The sequence below is a fragment of the Pleurodeles waltl genome, chromosome 8, assembly GCF_031143425.1.
Source record: "Pleurodeles waltl isolate 20211129_DDA chromosome 8, aPleWal1.hap1.20221129, whole genome shotgun sequence".
Lineage (NCBI taxonomy): Eukaryota > Metazoa > Chordata > Amphibia > Caudata > Salamandridae > Pleurodeles > Pleurodeles waltl.
Window position 1 is genome coordinate 350378027 of NC_090447.1, and position 14602 is coordinate 350392628.

General features: G+C 44.6%; 1 protein-coding gene across 1 annotated transcript in view; it reads right to left on the bottom strand.

Moving 5' to 3' along the window:
* Nucleotides 1-6980: 6980 nt before the first annotated feature.
* Nucleotides 6981-14602, bottom strand: part of ATP6AP2 (ATPase H+ transporting accessory protein 2) — a 114797-nt gene continuing 107175 nt past the window's right edge. The window contains exon 9 of the mRNA XM_069204219.1: nucleotides 6981-9487. Within this exon, the coding sequence (XP_069060320.1) occupies nucleotides 9293-9487 (195 nt within the window). The 3' untranslated portion in view covers nucleotides 6981-9292. The remainder of the gene's footprint in view (nucleotides 9488-14602) is intronic.

Here is a 14602-nt window from a genome sequence, read left to right on the forward strand (position 1 = left end):
TACTCCATAGTATCTGTGGGTGCAGGACAGGATTATGAAAATAAGCACCCTGCAAACACAGTGCTATCATCCAGTCTCGGGACGAGGGCAGACAGGACCTGGGCTGGTGTGAACATCTCAAATTTGTCCTTCCATAGGAAAGCACTGACTGGTCAAAGATCTAAAACATCACAAAGGCCTCCGTTCTTCTACGACACAAGGAAGTAGCGGGAGTAACACCTAGGGCCGTAATTATACTTTCTTTGCGCCGCATTTGTACAATTGTATTTTGTAAGTTTGCGACAATTTTACGTAAAACAAGGACGCAAATGTGGCGCTAAAAAGTATAAATATGGGCCCTAGTACCTAGTTTGAGGCAGGGCAGGAACTCTTTTCTGGCCCCCATTAGCCAAATGGGCTTTCTCTTCATGCTGCAAGATGAAGAGGTGATCCTCCACAATCTGCCCTGATGGTGGTGGAAGGTGTGGGTAGCAGAGGGAAATGGACGTGCTTAGCCCTGATGGACAATGTGAAGGACCCACTTGTCTCAAGTGATAACCTACCATCCTTTGAGGAAATATCAGATCCTGCCTCCGACTGAGAGCCTGTGTGCCAGCAAGGACACTTTAAAGTGTTTTTGAGGCTGTGGCTGCTGGAGGGCAGTGTACTGTGCTACACATTGTCCTTGCTGTCTAGAATGTGGTCTCTGAGAACTGTGGCCTCAGCAAAGAAAGGGCTAAAAGGCCCGCTGGGCTTATGGAGGGGTCTAGTGCTGGTGAAAAAACAAAAAAACAAAAACACTCCTGTAGCCACAGAGAAGGTGAAATTTCTGTTCAAACTGTTTTGTGGGGGCAGAACGGCCCAAGAAACGTTCTGTGCCTCTCTCTCCTTTAATCGTTCTCTAATTAGCACAAAAGGAACCGACACAGGGGGTGGCTCTGGAACCAAAGTTCGCACCGAAGCCAGTGCTGAACCTGATCCGGGTTCAAGAGGCATAGACGGCACTGAAGTTGGACCTGCCGGCGGAAGTCTGACTGGAGGCCCTTCAGGATCCCTTGAGCCCAATGTCATGCCAGAGGGAACTGGTAAAGTGCCAAATATATGCAGCGTGGCTTCTCTGAAGGCCTATGGTTGCTGTGACCTCCAACGGCCCATGGAATTGAGCATTTGGTGGGAATAAGTTCAGAAAAAGTTTCGATGGAGATCAGAAGCAAGACAGGGAGGCACATGGACACCCATTGTGTGCTCTCTTGTGTTCAAGAGTGGCAGGAAGAAGCAGATTCCAGTTTTGACGACTTGTGCTTTTTCTTGGTCTTACTTAAAGACTTTTACTGCAACGATGATCTGCTGTACACACTACTTTGGGAGCAGGAAGATGGCCTTGCTTTTGCCTTTGATTGGTCGCGGTGTTGTGTTTGGCATTGTAAAGTTTGGCCACACGGCTCCACATGGCCTTCGTATTCATTTGCGCGCAGACATCGCAGGACCTGGAGTCGTGCCACGACCCCAGACTCCACAGACTTTGGGAGGGTCTGTTACAAACATCTGTTTGCGACAGTCCCTCTCCAGTTTAAACCCTGTTGTTTTAGGGGGTGACATTTTTCCTTGCACTCCAAACTATTTCGAGAAAAAGAGGTCAAAAGACCAAAGCGAACTCCTGGAAGCCCAAGAAAAAAGGAGACAGTAGCGTGCACAGGTGGCTTCGCTCCTCATGTCCGAAGCAAAACTATGTTGGCGACGATCCGCACAACACCTCCTACCCTGCACGTAGGAGTACTGATTTTAAAGTTTCTGGATCCAGTTTGACAACTGGTGAATATTCACAAAGTGAGGAACAGTGCTTAATTTGTGCTGGTGGCTTCTGGTGCAGAGCACCGGCACTTATTTTTGAGGGCCGGCAGTTATTTTTCTGCCTCAAGCATTTACTGCGAGCGAAAGACTCATATGGAAAGACAGAGGAAGAGAAAAACGAAAAAGCAGCATAAATGGAGAAAGGAGAAAGCAGCAAGAGTGAGCTGAAGGGGCAGGGAGAGGTCGCAAATGGATTAGAGAGGCCCGAGATAGCTTCCGGTTTACCCTAACTTAGTATTATGTGCTCGCAACGTTAATTGCAGCAGCCGCTTGTTTCAATGGAGATCTTTCGGCACCGGAACGTTTATATTGACAAATTAAGCACTGGTGAGGAATCTGTGGTAGAAGTATTCTTCAGAGGTGTTCTGTGTGTCATTGTAGAAGATTACACGGAGAGGAAAGAACCTCAATGCTGCGCTTGCTACAAAGAGGGCTAAGACTTTTCAGGGGCCTTCACTACCCTAACGGCTACTGTGAAGCCCTCTCCTTGCAGCACAATGGCCCTCATTTAAAAACAGGAGAATGTGATGGGCTTGGTTTACAGAAGCCACTCAAGGGAGTATGTTTGGCTTTTCTCAAATAGAAGAGACTACAAAAGCAGTGACACAAAGGCTTAACTTAGATGATCTGGGAGACCTTTTGCAGGCAGAGGTTTAAGATGCGCATGAGGCGAGGTGGATGAATTACTTTTATGGCGACTCCATTATTCCAACTCTGGAGGCTCTTTTCTTACTCCTAAGCAGTAAACATATGACACTTAGTAGAACTGGAAACTGCCTTTGCAGCTCTTAATACTGTGCATTGCATGACTTACCCATGAGCACATCCACATAGCTATACCGCTCACCCCGTCTTACATTTGATGCAAACTCCAGGAGGCATGGAAGACCACATATGGCAAGACAATCTGCGCCACCATGCCTACTAAAGGGACTGGATATTTCTAGTGTTCTTCTGTAACAGAGCACATGGCTTTGGTGGTTAAGGTGCATCCAAAGACTACCTCTGCTAAAAATCGAGAGTGGCTACTGGGCTCTCATGCAAATGTATGGAGAGTGAAATGGCTGGGACAGCCGCTTTTATATCATGGATTTAGGCATGTTATTTATACTTTATGGTGATGGAGCCTACCAGCCCTCTTTTGTAAAATGCACCCAATCTCCCATAACCGGGGTCTTTACGTATCCACGCCCCAGCCCTCACTCACACATGTAGGGCCTTATACTTTGAGTACTTTTACACTTTTAGGAAAGTTTACTACTTTCAATATTCACAAACTTAGAGTGTAAACTTATTACGAAATGCTAAGTTACATTTCTCCACCCTCAAAGTAACGCAACGGGCTTACTCTTGTGTAGGTGGCTGACATCACTTCCTAAACCTCCCCGATTCCATCCCCTTTAGTGAATCTGCCCCTTTTCTCCACACACTCATGTGTCCCTCCCACATTTTTTAAAAAATCTATACTTACACATGTACAGAGACTCCGCACATGGGAGTAGCGGCAAAACTAGCACTTTACAGTACTTTTGTACTACTACAACACGTCCTACAAAGTGCGTTTTGCAAATCAGGCCCGTAGTGTGCAATTAAAAGATCAGTTCAGAGCAACTGGTGGCCTACAGAGGACATAGTGATTGATTGACAATATGGTGGATCTCCTTCGGTTGGACTGTCCTGTGAATGTGACAACTTGCATGCTTCAGTCCCTGGGTCCTTGTCACAGTAAACAGAGGGCTTGTGGGTACTAGTAACATACAGCCACATCCCGACAGCTGGAACACCTTTTGGGCAACAGTATATGAGATTTGTGTTATGTTGCAAGCAAGAGGCCTTGGCCAATAGAGCATGGTTCAGCTCAGCTCAAAACATACATCTTGACTTGCTGGTGCCAGTCCTTCCTCGGTCTAGGAAAAGGCCTGTGAAGAGCCACTCTACTCACACTGGCTGAAATTTTATAAGGCGACTGGGATCGGGTTCCTGCTTCTGTGATCTCAGTGGGATCTATATTCATAGTAACATGATGACAGCTGGAATAGGAAAAGCTCTCTTCAGCCCAATCCACTTTGACCTACCCTAGACGAAAATTAAACTGTTCTGTATGGTGTGTGGAATACGCCAAAGTACTGGAGCATGTGTAGAAGTAAGGTTGTGGGAGCGAGCCAACAAGGAACATGCAGTTCATTTACCCCAAACAGACTCAAGGACATTAATCTCAACAGGACTAAAGACCTGTAGAAAGCATTCCAGGACATTGTGTAACAAGACTGCACCATCCAGACTTTTCTCACGCCCTCCCATCCAGACTTCATGGGAGCTAGATCAGCCAAAGATGCATACAGGTTTATCCTACGCACTGGGTTATTATGTACTAAACTCAAGCTTGTAGTCTTTATTCCAGAACCCGTTGAACCATCCTTGCATTACCTATAGTTACAGACTTTGTCGTGTACAGTTGCGATTGAAACATATGCCTACATTCCAGTTAAAAAAAGGTAATCTGGTTGCTCCTTTGGTTTCGCACATGTCCCTCCAAAAGACCCCAACTGAAAATCTTGCGCCGCACTGGCCAGTTACCAACTGTCCCACACCGTGCCCAGCATCTGCTCCAGATTAAGTAGACATCAAGATTTGACTTTGGAAACTAGCATTTCAGCACAAAAAAATCAACATTCATCATGCAAGACCACTGTTCATTGTAAATGATGGACTTGGGTGATAGGTTTATCTTATAATTGTGCGTCTTCTCAACCACATGGCCTCAAGAACACAGTTGTCAGGTTTCACACCCTTGGCCGTTGATGCATTGTCACATTCTGTCTCCCAGCTTTGCCACACTGACTGGAACACGTAAATATAGCCAACATAAAAAAGACTTAGGAGATGATGAAATTAACTGAGGAAAGTACTATACTTTCCATATGACCATGTTTTATTTGTATTATAGCGCTCTCCAAAGCAAGCACTATCACTTTGTTAGGGTTCACATCTTTCTCTGATAGGCACTGTCAGAGGTAAGCCATCCAACCAACAGTTCCATTTAGATGGATGGATGGACAGCTTTTTTTTTCCTTCAATATAACTGTCGCTGCCAGGAAATTCTGACAAGGCACAGAACAAAAGATAATTACCTCCACACTATGCTGTGCGTCTCATCAGTTTTTCTCATTTTTCAAAAAAAAAAAATCTTGCTTTGAGAGTTTGTTCTTGAAAAACAAAACTTTGGAAGTTTGATGGTCTGCTGTCATGTCTGACAGAGGCGTCTGCCAAACTTTTCCTACAAGGACAGGAAGGACCCTGACGACAGCTCCTTGCAATGTATAGAGATGTTTACGGAGCGAGGGAACATTTCTACATTTGGTGGGCGGTTAAAGGCAAGGTGGCAGACAAAGTCCTCCACCACCCGGTCTGCCTTTACTCTTTCTGCCAAACCCTAAATCAGACCTTCGAGACCCACTGGGCGAAAAACAGTGGTTAGGAATGCAATCCCAAGCAATTGTCAGTGGTTAGACTATTTGCAAGCATTCATCCCATCATCTTTTGGTTGTTTGATTGTTAGTAGTATGCCTGGAAACCTGAGACGCACAGCTTTCCAAGCCTTACCATTGCCAATGTTTGTGCATCCATTTAAGGAGTACGTTGATGAGTGCAAATGTGCTACTTTTTGATAAGCAGGGCACTATTTATATATTCAAGCTCCTGGTAAAAAAATTAAGATGTTACAACTTCTTAATGAAATACAGATGACAAGAAAAAACAGACATAGCAGCCCTGACCCAAGCACCCCAAATCCAACTGCTAAGAATGCATTTATTTGGGGTTGGGGAGGTGGGGGTGTGTCACCAAGCTCCTCCTGAAGCCGTACCCCTCAATGCAACTAAAGTGTAACAATACATGAGGCCCGAGGCTCTGGTGGTAAATGGAGGGCTCACCATGAATAGTGCTAAGTAAACTCAGATTGCCCCTGAATGCAGAGAAAGGTCCCCACGAAAGTGGTCAGTCCCGAATCTTACAAAAGCAATTTATAGGTGCAATGGTTTTCAAAGATGGTAGATGAATGGGTGAGCGATAGCCAAGAACAGATAAGAGCCTATGGACTGAGCAGTCAAGCTGGTCTTATCAGAAACTCGGTTTCAGTCAGATTCCACAGCAAAAACATAAAAGAAAGGGCAGAGAAAAGAGACTGCCCTTGCTAGCCAACGGGTAAAGCAGACACATTTCACAGATCTCTTTGCCGACCTGCACACTGCCATGGGACAAATCACGGAAACTGTAGGACGTGACACATGCATGTCGAGGGGCTGATTTACCCACCATGCATATCTTGAAAACCAGTACATACCTGCAGAATGCCATAACTTATACAATACAGTGCTGATGAAATGTCTACGGATATTCCAAGGAAGGCAAAACCCATTTCAAATAGTAATCTATTTAGCAACTGTAATTTTTGTAATGGTGTTTTCGGTGTTGTAAACCTTTGATCTAGTGTGATAAGGATATTTCTTTCTTATGGACTCTTCCTCTCCCCTCTCTAACATTTTGTAAGTCCTGATGAATGTTCTTGAGAAAGGGCATTCAGTGCTGACTTTGGCAACAACATTTATCATCCGGAGGGAGAAAGAAAAAAAAAGAAAAAAACACCCTCGATTTTCTGAAACCTTAGCCGTCCTGTCTCAACACATCAACATCCACACATTTATTCCTACTAAATAACAATTTTTAACATATTTTATTGGATTTTGTTAATCTTGCAAGACAGTCGCCGGTCTGCGGTACACGCTCAAATCAATTATCCTAGCAAGAATTTGCATTCTACACAGCTAGAAGCAAAGTAGAAACATGCAGCTATATAGGTAAACCACGTCCGATGAGTAAACTTCTTCAGTCTAATCTAGCGAGATGTAACGAAGGAAATCATTCCTATTACATAACCATTCTCCATTGCCATGCTCTTGACACCCCCTTTGCGGGATTTGGAGAAGTGCTCTTGTGCACCGCATTAGTGACTGCTCCTGCTGCCACTAAACTCAGTCATTAGCTAGACATTCAAATTTAAGTCTTCAGCAGTCAACATCTGTTGAGATACAAAGTAAAACACATAAAATTGACCTTGATTGCGAAATGCCATGAGGAGGACAAAGAAAGAATTTGTATTTTCCATCACTTTATTGTTGTATTTTTGTTTTACTCTCTGTACAATCACTGGTTCCACCCTTACAGACTAAAATAGAAAACAATCTTTAAATAACTTGTATAATAAGCCAACAAACACAACAAGGAGAGAGCAGATTTAGAGAGAAGTGACCTAACACACTGTTCCTTAGTACTTCTGAAGCACCTGGCTTAATGCTGTTCATCTCCTAAAGGCTGACTGCACCGTTTCCATTTATTGTATGAACCCAGGGTTAGATTGTTGTCCTTAACTCCCTCGAATAAATCAGCACCTACAGTTTACTGGTTGGCTAAAACTGTACTTTAACTTTCCCCCATCATGATGGTGAAAAGCCGAGCTATATATGCACTGTGGTTTTACATCAATTTTTTTTTTTTTTTTAGACATCTAAGCAACTGATGAAAGTTCAAAATTAGCACGTGAAGTAGACCCCACAAATGGGATGAAAACTGGAGGAAGGATGTCCCGTCATAGATTTTTCAGAGATCTTGCAGTTTTATCTTTGAAAATATATCACCCAAATGACAGTCGTTTGTCAGAGACCCTAACAAAATACTGTCTTGTTTTTGCTCCCAAAAAAAGCACAGTGAGTTTGCACAACAGCGTTACCAAGATATCAGAAGAGGCATTTGGTGATAGTATAATTCACTTTCCATAGTAAAGGAAAAAATAATTAGATGTAAGGTCCCATTTCTAAGTAGCTGATATCATTAAAATAGTTTCAATCAAATGCTCATTAACGGTGCTTTCAATGTAGTTTTTTTTTTTTCTTCATAAAATGAGCATTTTAACTAACCCTGCACTAAAACAAATACATTTCAACCCAAGAGTTAAAATTCTAATGTTTAAGCCTACTTTCTCTTAAGTGGCTGTGTGCGAGCCAAACCTAAGAAATGCTTGCCTTAGGCTGCCTATGAAGACAATTTATCATTTCATTTCTGCAGAATGAACACCATTGCCTCAAAAAACTCCTATGGAACAAGTATGCAACGCCTGGTGACAAGGAGAGAAAAACAATGACCCAATCTTCCCTACAAACCTCCACAGCATGAATCTGTTTAAGGTATCCACATTATATCCGATTCCAGATCAACTTGTGGTGCTACCATCTATGCAGATAACGTGGAATTTATTTCTCCAGTGTACACTTTTTAAATAAAAAAAAATCTCCAAGCAAAGATAAAGGGTTACACTTATAATAACTTAAACATTTTGCAATAAATTTGTACTCTGCAGCAGACAAGGAATATTTCAATCAAGTCATACAGAATGTACTATTCGAATGTGGTATTCTACCGTAAAACACTTTCATTGCATTTATTGCACACATTCACTTACAGCAAGAAAGCACAATTCCTGAACCGACGTTTCACAATCAACTTCCTAACATTGAATATCAGGCGCAGAAAAAAGGTGTCATATATATTTTGAGGAATTTACAAAGAGAGAAAGAATTTGTAACAAGAGGCTCAAGGAAAAGAATCGACATGTGAAATTGTAAAATTGTGAGTAACACATTATAGGAAATGTCACAATAGTTTTAGGTGTACACATTGTTGTTCATGAATGTTGTGTCTACAACACATCTAAAACCATCATACCTTTTGAATTAGTTGAGATGGAATGTTGGACTGGCTTTGTTGTGCCTTGTGAGGCCTTATGCTGGTTTATTTTTTGTATGGCGAGTACAGATACATCTTATTTACAAGGATGCTAGCAACCACTAACAGGGAAAAAGCTATGCATAATGCCTAAGGAATTGGAATCTACAAGAAGGGTTAATTTATTTTTTATTCAAGCTATCCAAGTCGTAAACTTGTGTGACAGCCTTTCAAGAAACTGCATGGGCTTCCAAAGCTCAGAAACTTTCATACCTTAGAGATCATTGGATGGTTGAGGATAAGGGAATACATCAACAACATCAAGGACGCAACACCCCCCCCTTCAAACTTCATGAAACAGACAGTTTGATTATTGAAGATTTTGCTTCACTGAGCATGTAGTCAATAAAATCACATTAATGTTTGCTTCTCACTTCATGTACGTGACCCAGGTACATACAATAACATTTTTAATTACACATTGCGATGGTTAGGGGTTTCTCAAATTTTGATCGACATCAGCAAAATGTGCTGCCGCAGGATTTTGTCACCATGGATTCTGAGCTTTAGTGATATACTAAATTGTGTACTGCCTGTGCAGCCAATCAAACTTTGAATCTGGCTTTAGGAGCAGGAGAATCTTCTGGTTCTGTATCTGTAGAGAATACCAGCATCGGGGTGTTACTCAATCCATTCTGATCTTCTGATTTGTCATCCTATAAATGATGCTGTCATATCCAGGATCCATGTTCCAGAGGTTGTAAGAGATGACAATAACTGCTATCGCAAGGCCAATCATCAGCCACAGGACGATGTTGAAGACCACCGCATAGTTATAGTTGTAACCGTATGCCAGGTTAAATGGACTTCCAGGGTTACTCTACATATGATGGGGTGGAAATAAAACCAAACAAATACATTATTTGCTGTTCTGTTCGTATAAATGTCCAAAACTCATAATAGTCAATTTTATAAAACAAACATACAAATTATAAATGATTTGTGACTGTTGCGGTTAAGAGGTAGTGCGGCCTAAAACATATGCTAACAAACCAGATGTTAAAACACTATACAAACAAAAGCAAAAGTAGAATTAAGTATCCACCGGTATTTATGTAATAGCACAAACTCGAGACTGCACTTAGAAGGAAATTAATGCTTACATTATAAGCATCTATTGTAATGTGTAGGGCTGTACAGTCACATGCTCTGCATACTCCTGCCATTTAGAATTGGACTCGGACATTAAAACTTCTCTTTGCAGACATTTCGAGTCACTGGATGTTCAGTAACTCCTCCTTTTAGCCACAATGTGCATGGGCACTGACTCCACCCTGTATTGTTTTCCCTTCAGCAAGTGAGAGGTAAAAGTGGAGTGCAAAGTAAGACTACTATGTGCATGGTTACGTTTCCTGGGAGGAGAGAGGTTGTATTTGAATGTATAGTACTACATGCTAATAACAGATGCTTACAGAGAAAATAACATTTTGCAATTGTAGTATATGTGGCTTTAGAAGTACATGCTCTGCATAGACTGTAAAGCAGTTTCCTCCTATGCTGTGGTTAACAGGAGGTTGATGAAGATATTTGGAACAGCGTTTTTAACATCGCTTGGCCAGTCATAGCCTGCAGACTACAATGACCACAAAGTAATGCTTTGTAAAGGTGTGAAGTGTTGACCAGGTAGCTGCCTGCAGATGTCTGCTAATGGGATGTGAACTAGAGAAGCTGACGCTGCCCCCTTTTATGTGTATAGTGTGCCCCGGGAATTACAGTGAGCATACATTTGGATTTGGCTCAGCAAATCTGGACACACTCAAACATCCATCTGGTAATGCCTGCCCCGGAATGGGGTAGGTTTTGAGGAGTTTAGCAAAAGCTACAAAGAGAAGAGTAGCTTTGCAGAAGGACTTAAGTCCTTTTAATATAGTATATGGGCACCCACTTGATGTCTAAGGTGAGTTATGCCTGTTCTATTACTGGATGTTGTTGTGGAAAGGTTACAAGCAGCTCAATAGCCTGCTTAATGTTGAAGGGGAGACTACCTTGTGCAAGAACTTTGGATTAGTTCTAAGGACCACCCTGTCCATGGGCCCCTGAATTAATGGTTCTTGAAAGGTGACTGCTTGTGACTTGCTGACTTGCAAGGTTATGGAAGAAAAAAAAAAACCACTTTCCAGGATATAAAGTGCAGGTTGCGAGAATGTAAGCTTTTAAAGAATGGACCCACTAGCCCTGTTATTACTAGATTTAATGTTCCACACAGGATCTGGGTGTGTTCTCTGCGGTATTACCTTTTAAGTTCCTTTATTACCACCTTATTGACAGTGATTTTGAAGGGTGACAAATTTTTCCTGCTCTGCTTGTCAACCTAACGGCGGCCAGGTGTAGACTTATGTAGCTCTAAGAAACACCTACTTTCTGTCAATATAAAAGGTAACAGATGTCTTGTACCCTGACTTTGAAGGGGTCTAGATTATTTGAGAGGCATATCTGGAAACATCTCAGCCACTTGGCTACGTAGCAAATGCATGGAGTAGACCTATGTCCCTCACGCAGTACGGCCATACACTCATTAGGGAGGTTTGGGTAGCCAAAGAATAGCGCCAGATCGCTAGTTTGAGCTGCTTGGGATCTCGGTGCTAATTGGCTGTGTTGTTGTGTGAGAAAGTACAACCTGATCATTACCTTCTTTTGGGAACTGATCTCCAGGAGGACTGAGTACCAGGGTTGAATGGCCCAAGTTGGGGATACTAGGATAAGGGTCATGGACCAGTCTCTTCTTCCTCACCATGTATGGAATGAGTATGAAAGGAGGAAAAGCATAGGCAAATATCCTGCACCAGTTCATTCATAATGCACTGCTCATGGACATACATTTATTTTGTATTTTTTGGAGGTGGCAAAGAGGTTCATGGCACTGTGTAGGACTCATGGGTGCAGTTCCCACTCTTGGACTTGTTGATGTATCCTGCGTAGCAGCACTGCAAAGTTCTTCTTCACTGCCATTAGGTGCTCCACTAAAAGATGGATTTCTGTGAGGATTTTCCAATGCCAAAACACCTGTACTAACGCTGACAGCTGAAGGAAGTAAGCAAACCCGATTCTGTATCAAATACAAGGCTGCCATGTTGCTGATGCTGAAGACTACCACTTAGACCAAGATAAATCTGAAAAGGGCTTTGAAGGCTAGACGGACAGCCGGTAGTTCATATGATGACCGTGATGCTGAAGGGTCCAAGTGGCTTGCAGAGTCATGTTGGCAAGATATGTGCCTCACCCGGCGAGCGATGAGCCCATGGTGATGGTCACCTGTAGAAGTGAGCCCAAAAAAGACTTCGTGCAGACAGCTGCTTTTCCACCATTGCACAAAGCTTTGAGTGCCAGTCTTACCTATACAAGATCTTTTGTAATGACCTTCTGCTTGTTACCACTGCCTCAAAAGGCATTGTAGGAGAGGGTGCACAGAAATCTGGCGTGTGGCATAGTTGCTGTGCAAGAAGCCATCATGTCCTAGAGCTTCATTACAGTTCTTACAATGAGTGGACTGAAGAGGAGACAGCAGCTGTAGCAATGCCATCTCCTGCTGCTGGCCAGGATATTTTTTCCCCCTGTGACAGAGTTTAAAACTGAGCCTGAAAGGGTTGGATCTGTTGGGGTTGAAGATGGGATTTTTTTGTAATTATGGTGAGCATAGGCCGTGGAGCAGGGTCACAGCTATTTGAGTGTGCGCCAGGCATTGTATTCTGTTGCTGCTCTTGAATATCCAGTAGTCCATGTATGGGCAGGTGTGAATGCCACCTCTGCAAGGTGTGCAGCCACCAATGCTAGTCAATTTGCCAACACACTGGGAGTCATTGTGGCTCCAAAGGGTAGGACCTTGAATTGGTAGTGTTGTCCTCTTACCATAAACGGAAGGGACTGGTGATGGCAGGGTGGGTGTGGATATGAAAGTAGAAGGCCTTCAAGTTTAGTAATAAGTCCCCTGGGGTGGACTTGGCACCGATGACACTGATTTCAGCGCTCCTGGCTGAACTCTGCCATCAGGGACCACTGTGCATCAATTCTGCCTGGACTAGTCCTGATGCAGACAGCACCTGCCCCAGAGAATGGGGGGGTGGGGTGGTGACCTGGTGTGGGAGTTTGTGACCCCCTGTGAGGCTTTATCCCCCTCAAACAAAGGGATGAACCAACTCAGCTGCCTGCCAAAATGGCAGCCCTGCATATCTCCTGACATTAACAACGGAATGCATCCTGACCTCTCAAGCCTGCGGCAGAATCAAGCGGTGGGGACCTGGCAGGACCTGATACTCGAGCCCCAGAGCTGAACAGCCACACCCGGGTGGAGCCTGCAGCATGATTGTGGTAGCCGTGCCACAGCAGAAAGAAGGAGCAGCCTATCGGTGCAGACTAAGGGCTGCAGCGGACGCCCAGCGGCGAGGCGACCTGCACGAGGAGGACTGAGAGCAGCAAATAGGGCTGAAGCTAGGATGGAATCTCAGAGAGTGAAGGTGAGGAGTAGCATATCTGAGCTACACAGGTGCCGATGGGCAGGGGGCCAGATGGGCTCCCCTGACAGGCCTTACGTTGAGCTTTGCTGACGAGCCCTGTGCATAGCAGACTCTGGACGTGCACCCCTGCCCACAGACGGTAAGGCTGGTGGCGGAGCATGAGAAAGGGAGCTACAACCACCAATCCAGTGTCACGTACTTGCAGCAATGCCTGGGCCTGCAAGAGACAGTTGGAGTCGCCTGGCTGGGAAAACCGGGGGACACACTAAATAAAGACAAGTGGCCTGGCTCGGGGAAGCACCAATACCTCCAGCGGTGATTACACGCCACTGTAGACCAGTTGACCCAGCCTCTGGCGTACATGAGGGGCATATCTTTGGGGGACCGGGAGGCTCTGTGGACAAGACTGGGAGGCCCCTATAGAGCACAGGAAGGCAACCGAACATCATGTGAGTATTGCTTATTGCCCTATAAAGGGGAGACTGCGGACTGTCTTGTGGACCCTCCCCGTGCACACCTGCCATTGACTCACGTGCCTCTCCCCTTCCACTGCCGGAGGCCTGGAGGTGGTGTGCGGGAGCCGCTGGCTCTCAGGGCATTGCATAGGGGTGAAACGGAGGCTGTGGGCCCAGCGCCAAACCCAGCCTTTGGCCCTTTGTAGCAGGGGCTTCCTGAGCCATATAATTCCGGCATATCAGGAGGCACCTGCCCTAGGGGAACACTTCCCAAGCCTAGGACTGCTATGGGTAAATCACAGAAGAAGAAAGATGCCCCTAAACTCCGTGGCCCCACCTCGGCTGATGCCGCGAAGACGACCTTGGGGAGGAATGAGGGGCACCCATCCGAGGACGAAAGGGAAACCACGCTTGACACAGTATTACAAGCAATAGCCACCACCTGTGAAGGTCTTGAACATAAAATTGACACGTGGCAGCAGATATCGGAATCCAGCAGGATGACAAAACAAATGTGTCACGGTCCAGAAAGGACGCTTGAAGACACCACCCAAATTGCACTCTGTGAGAAAGGGGTTAATGCAAGAAGAGGGCAAAGTGAATATCCTGTCAAGCAGAGCAGAAGATGCAGAAAATAGTGCTCAACGGAACAACATTTAAAGAGTGGGGCTGTCGGAGTGTATTGAGGGCTCTGCTAGCAACATGGTCAACTTCCTGGATACCTGGCTCAGTGACAATCCTGCCCGAGGGCCATCCTGTTTCCTACTGTCTGTTGCCGGGGTGCCCGCCACTGCCGGGTGCAACTCCAAGACCAGTGGTAGCTATGCTGCTTCAATTCAAGGAGCAAGACCATTAACTGGAACCAGCTTGATAGCGAGGAGACATTACTGTGGACAACCAGAAAGTCATGGTCTTCCCGGACTTCTCCACGGAGGTGCAATGACAGCGGGCCTCATTTATAGATGTCAAAAAGCACCTGAGGGCACGGGAAATACAATATGTAATGCTCTTCTCTGCTAGACTAAGTGT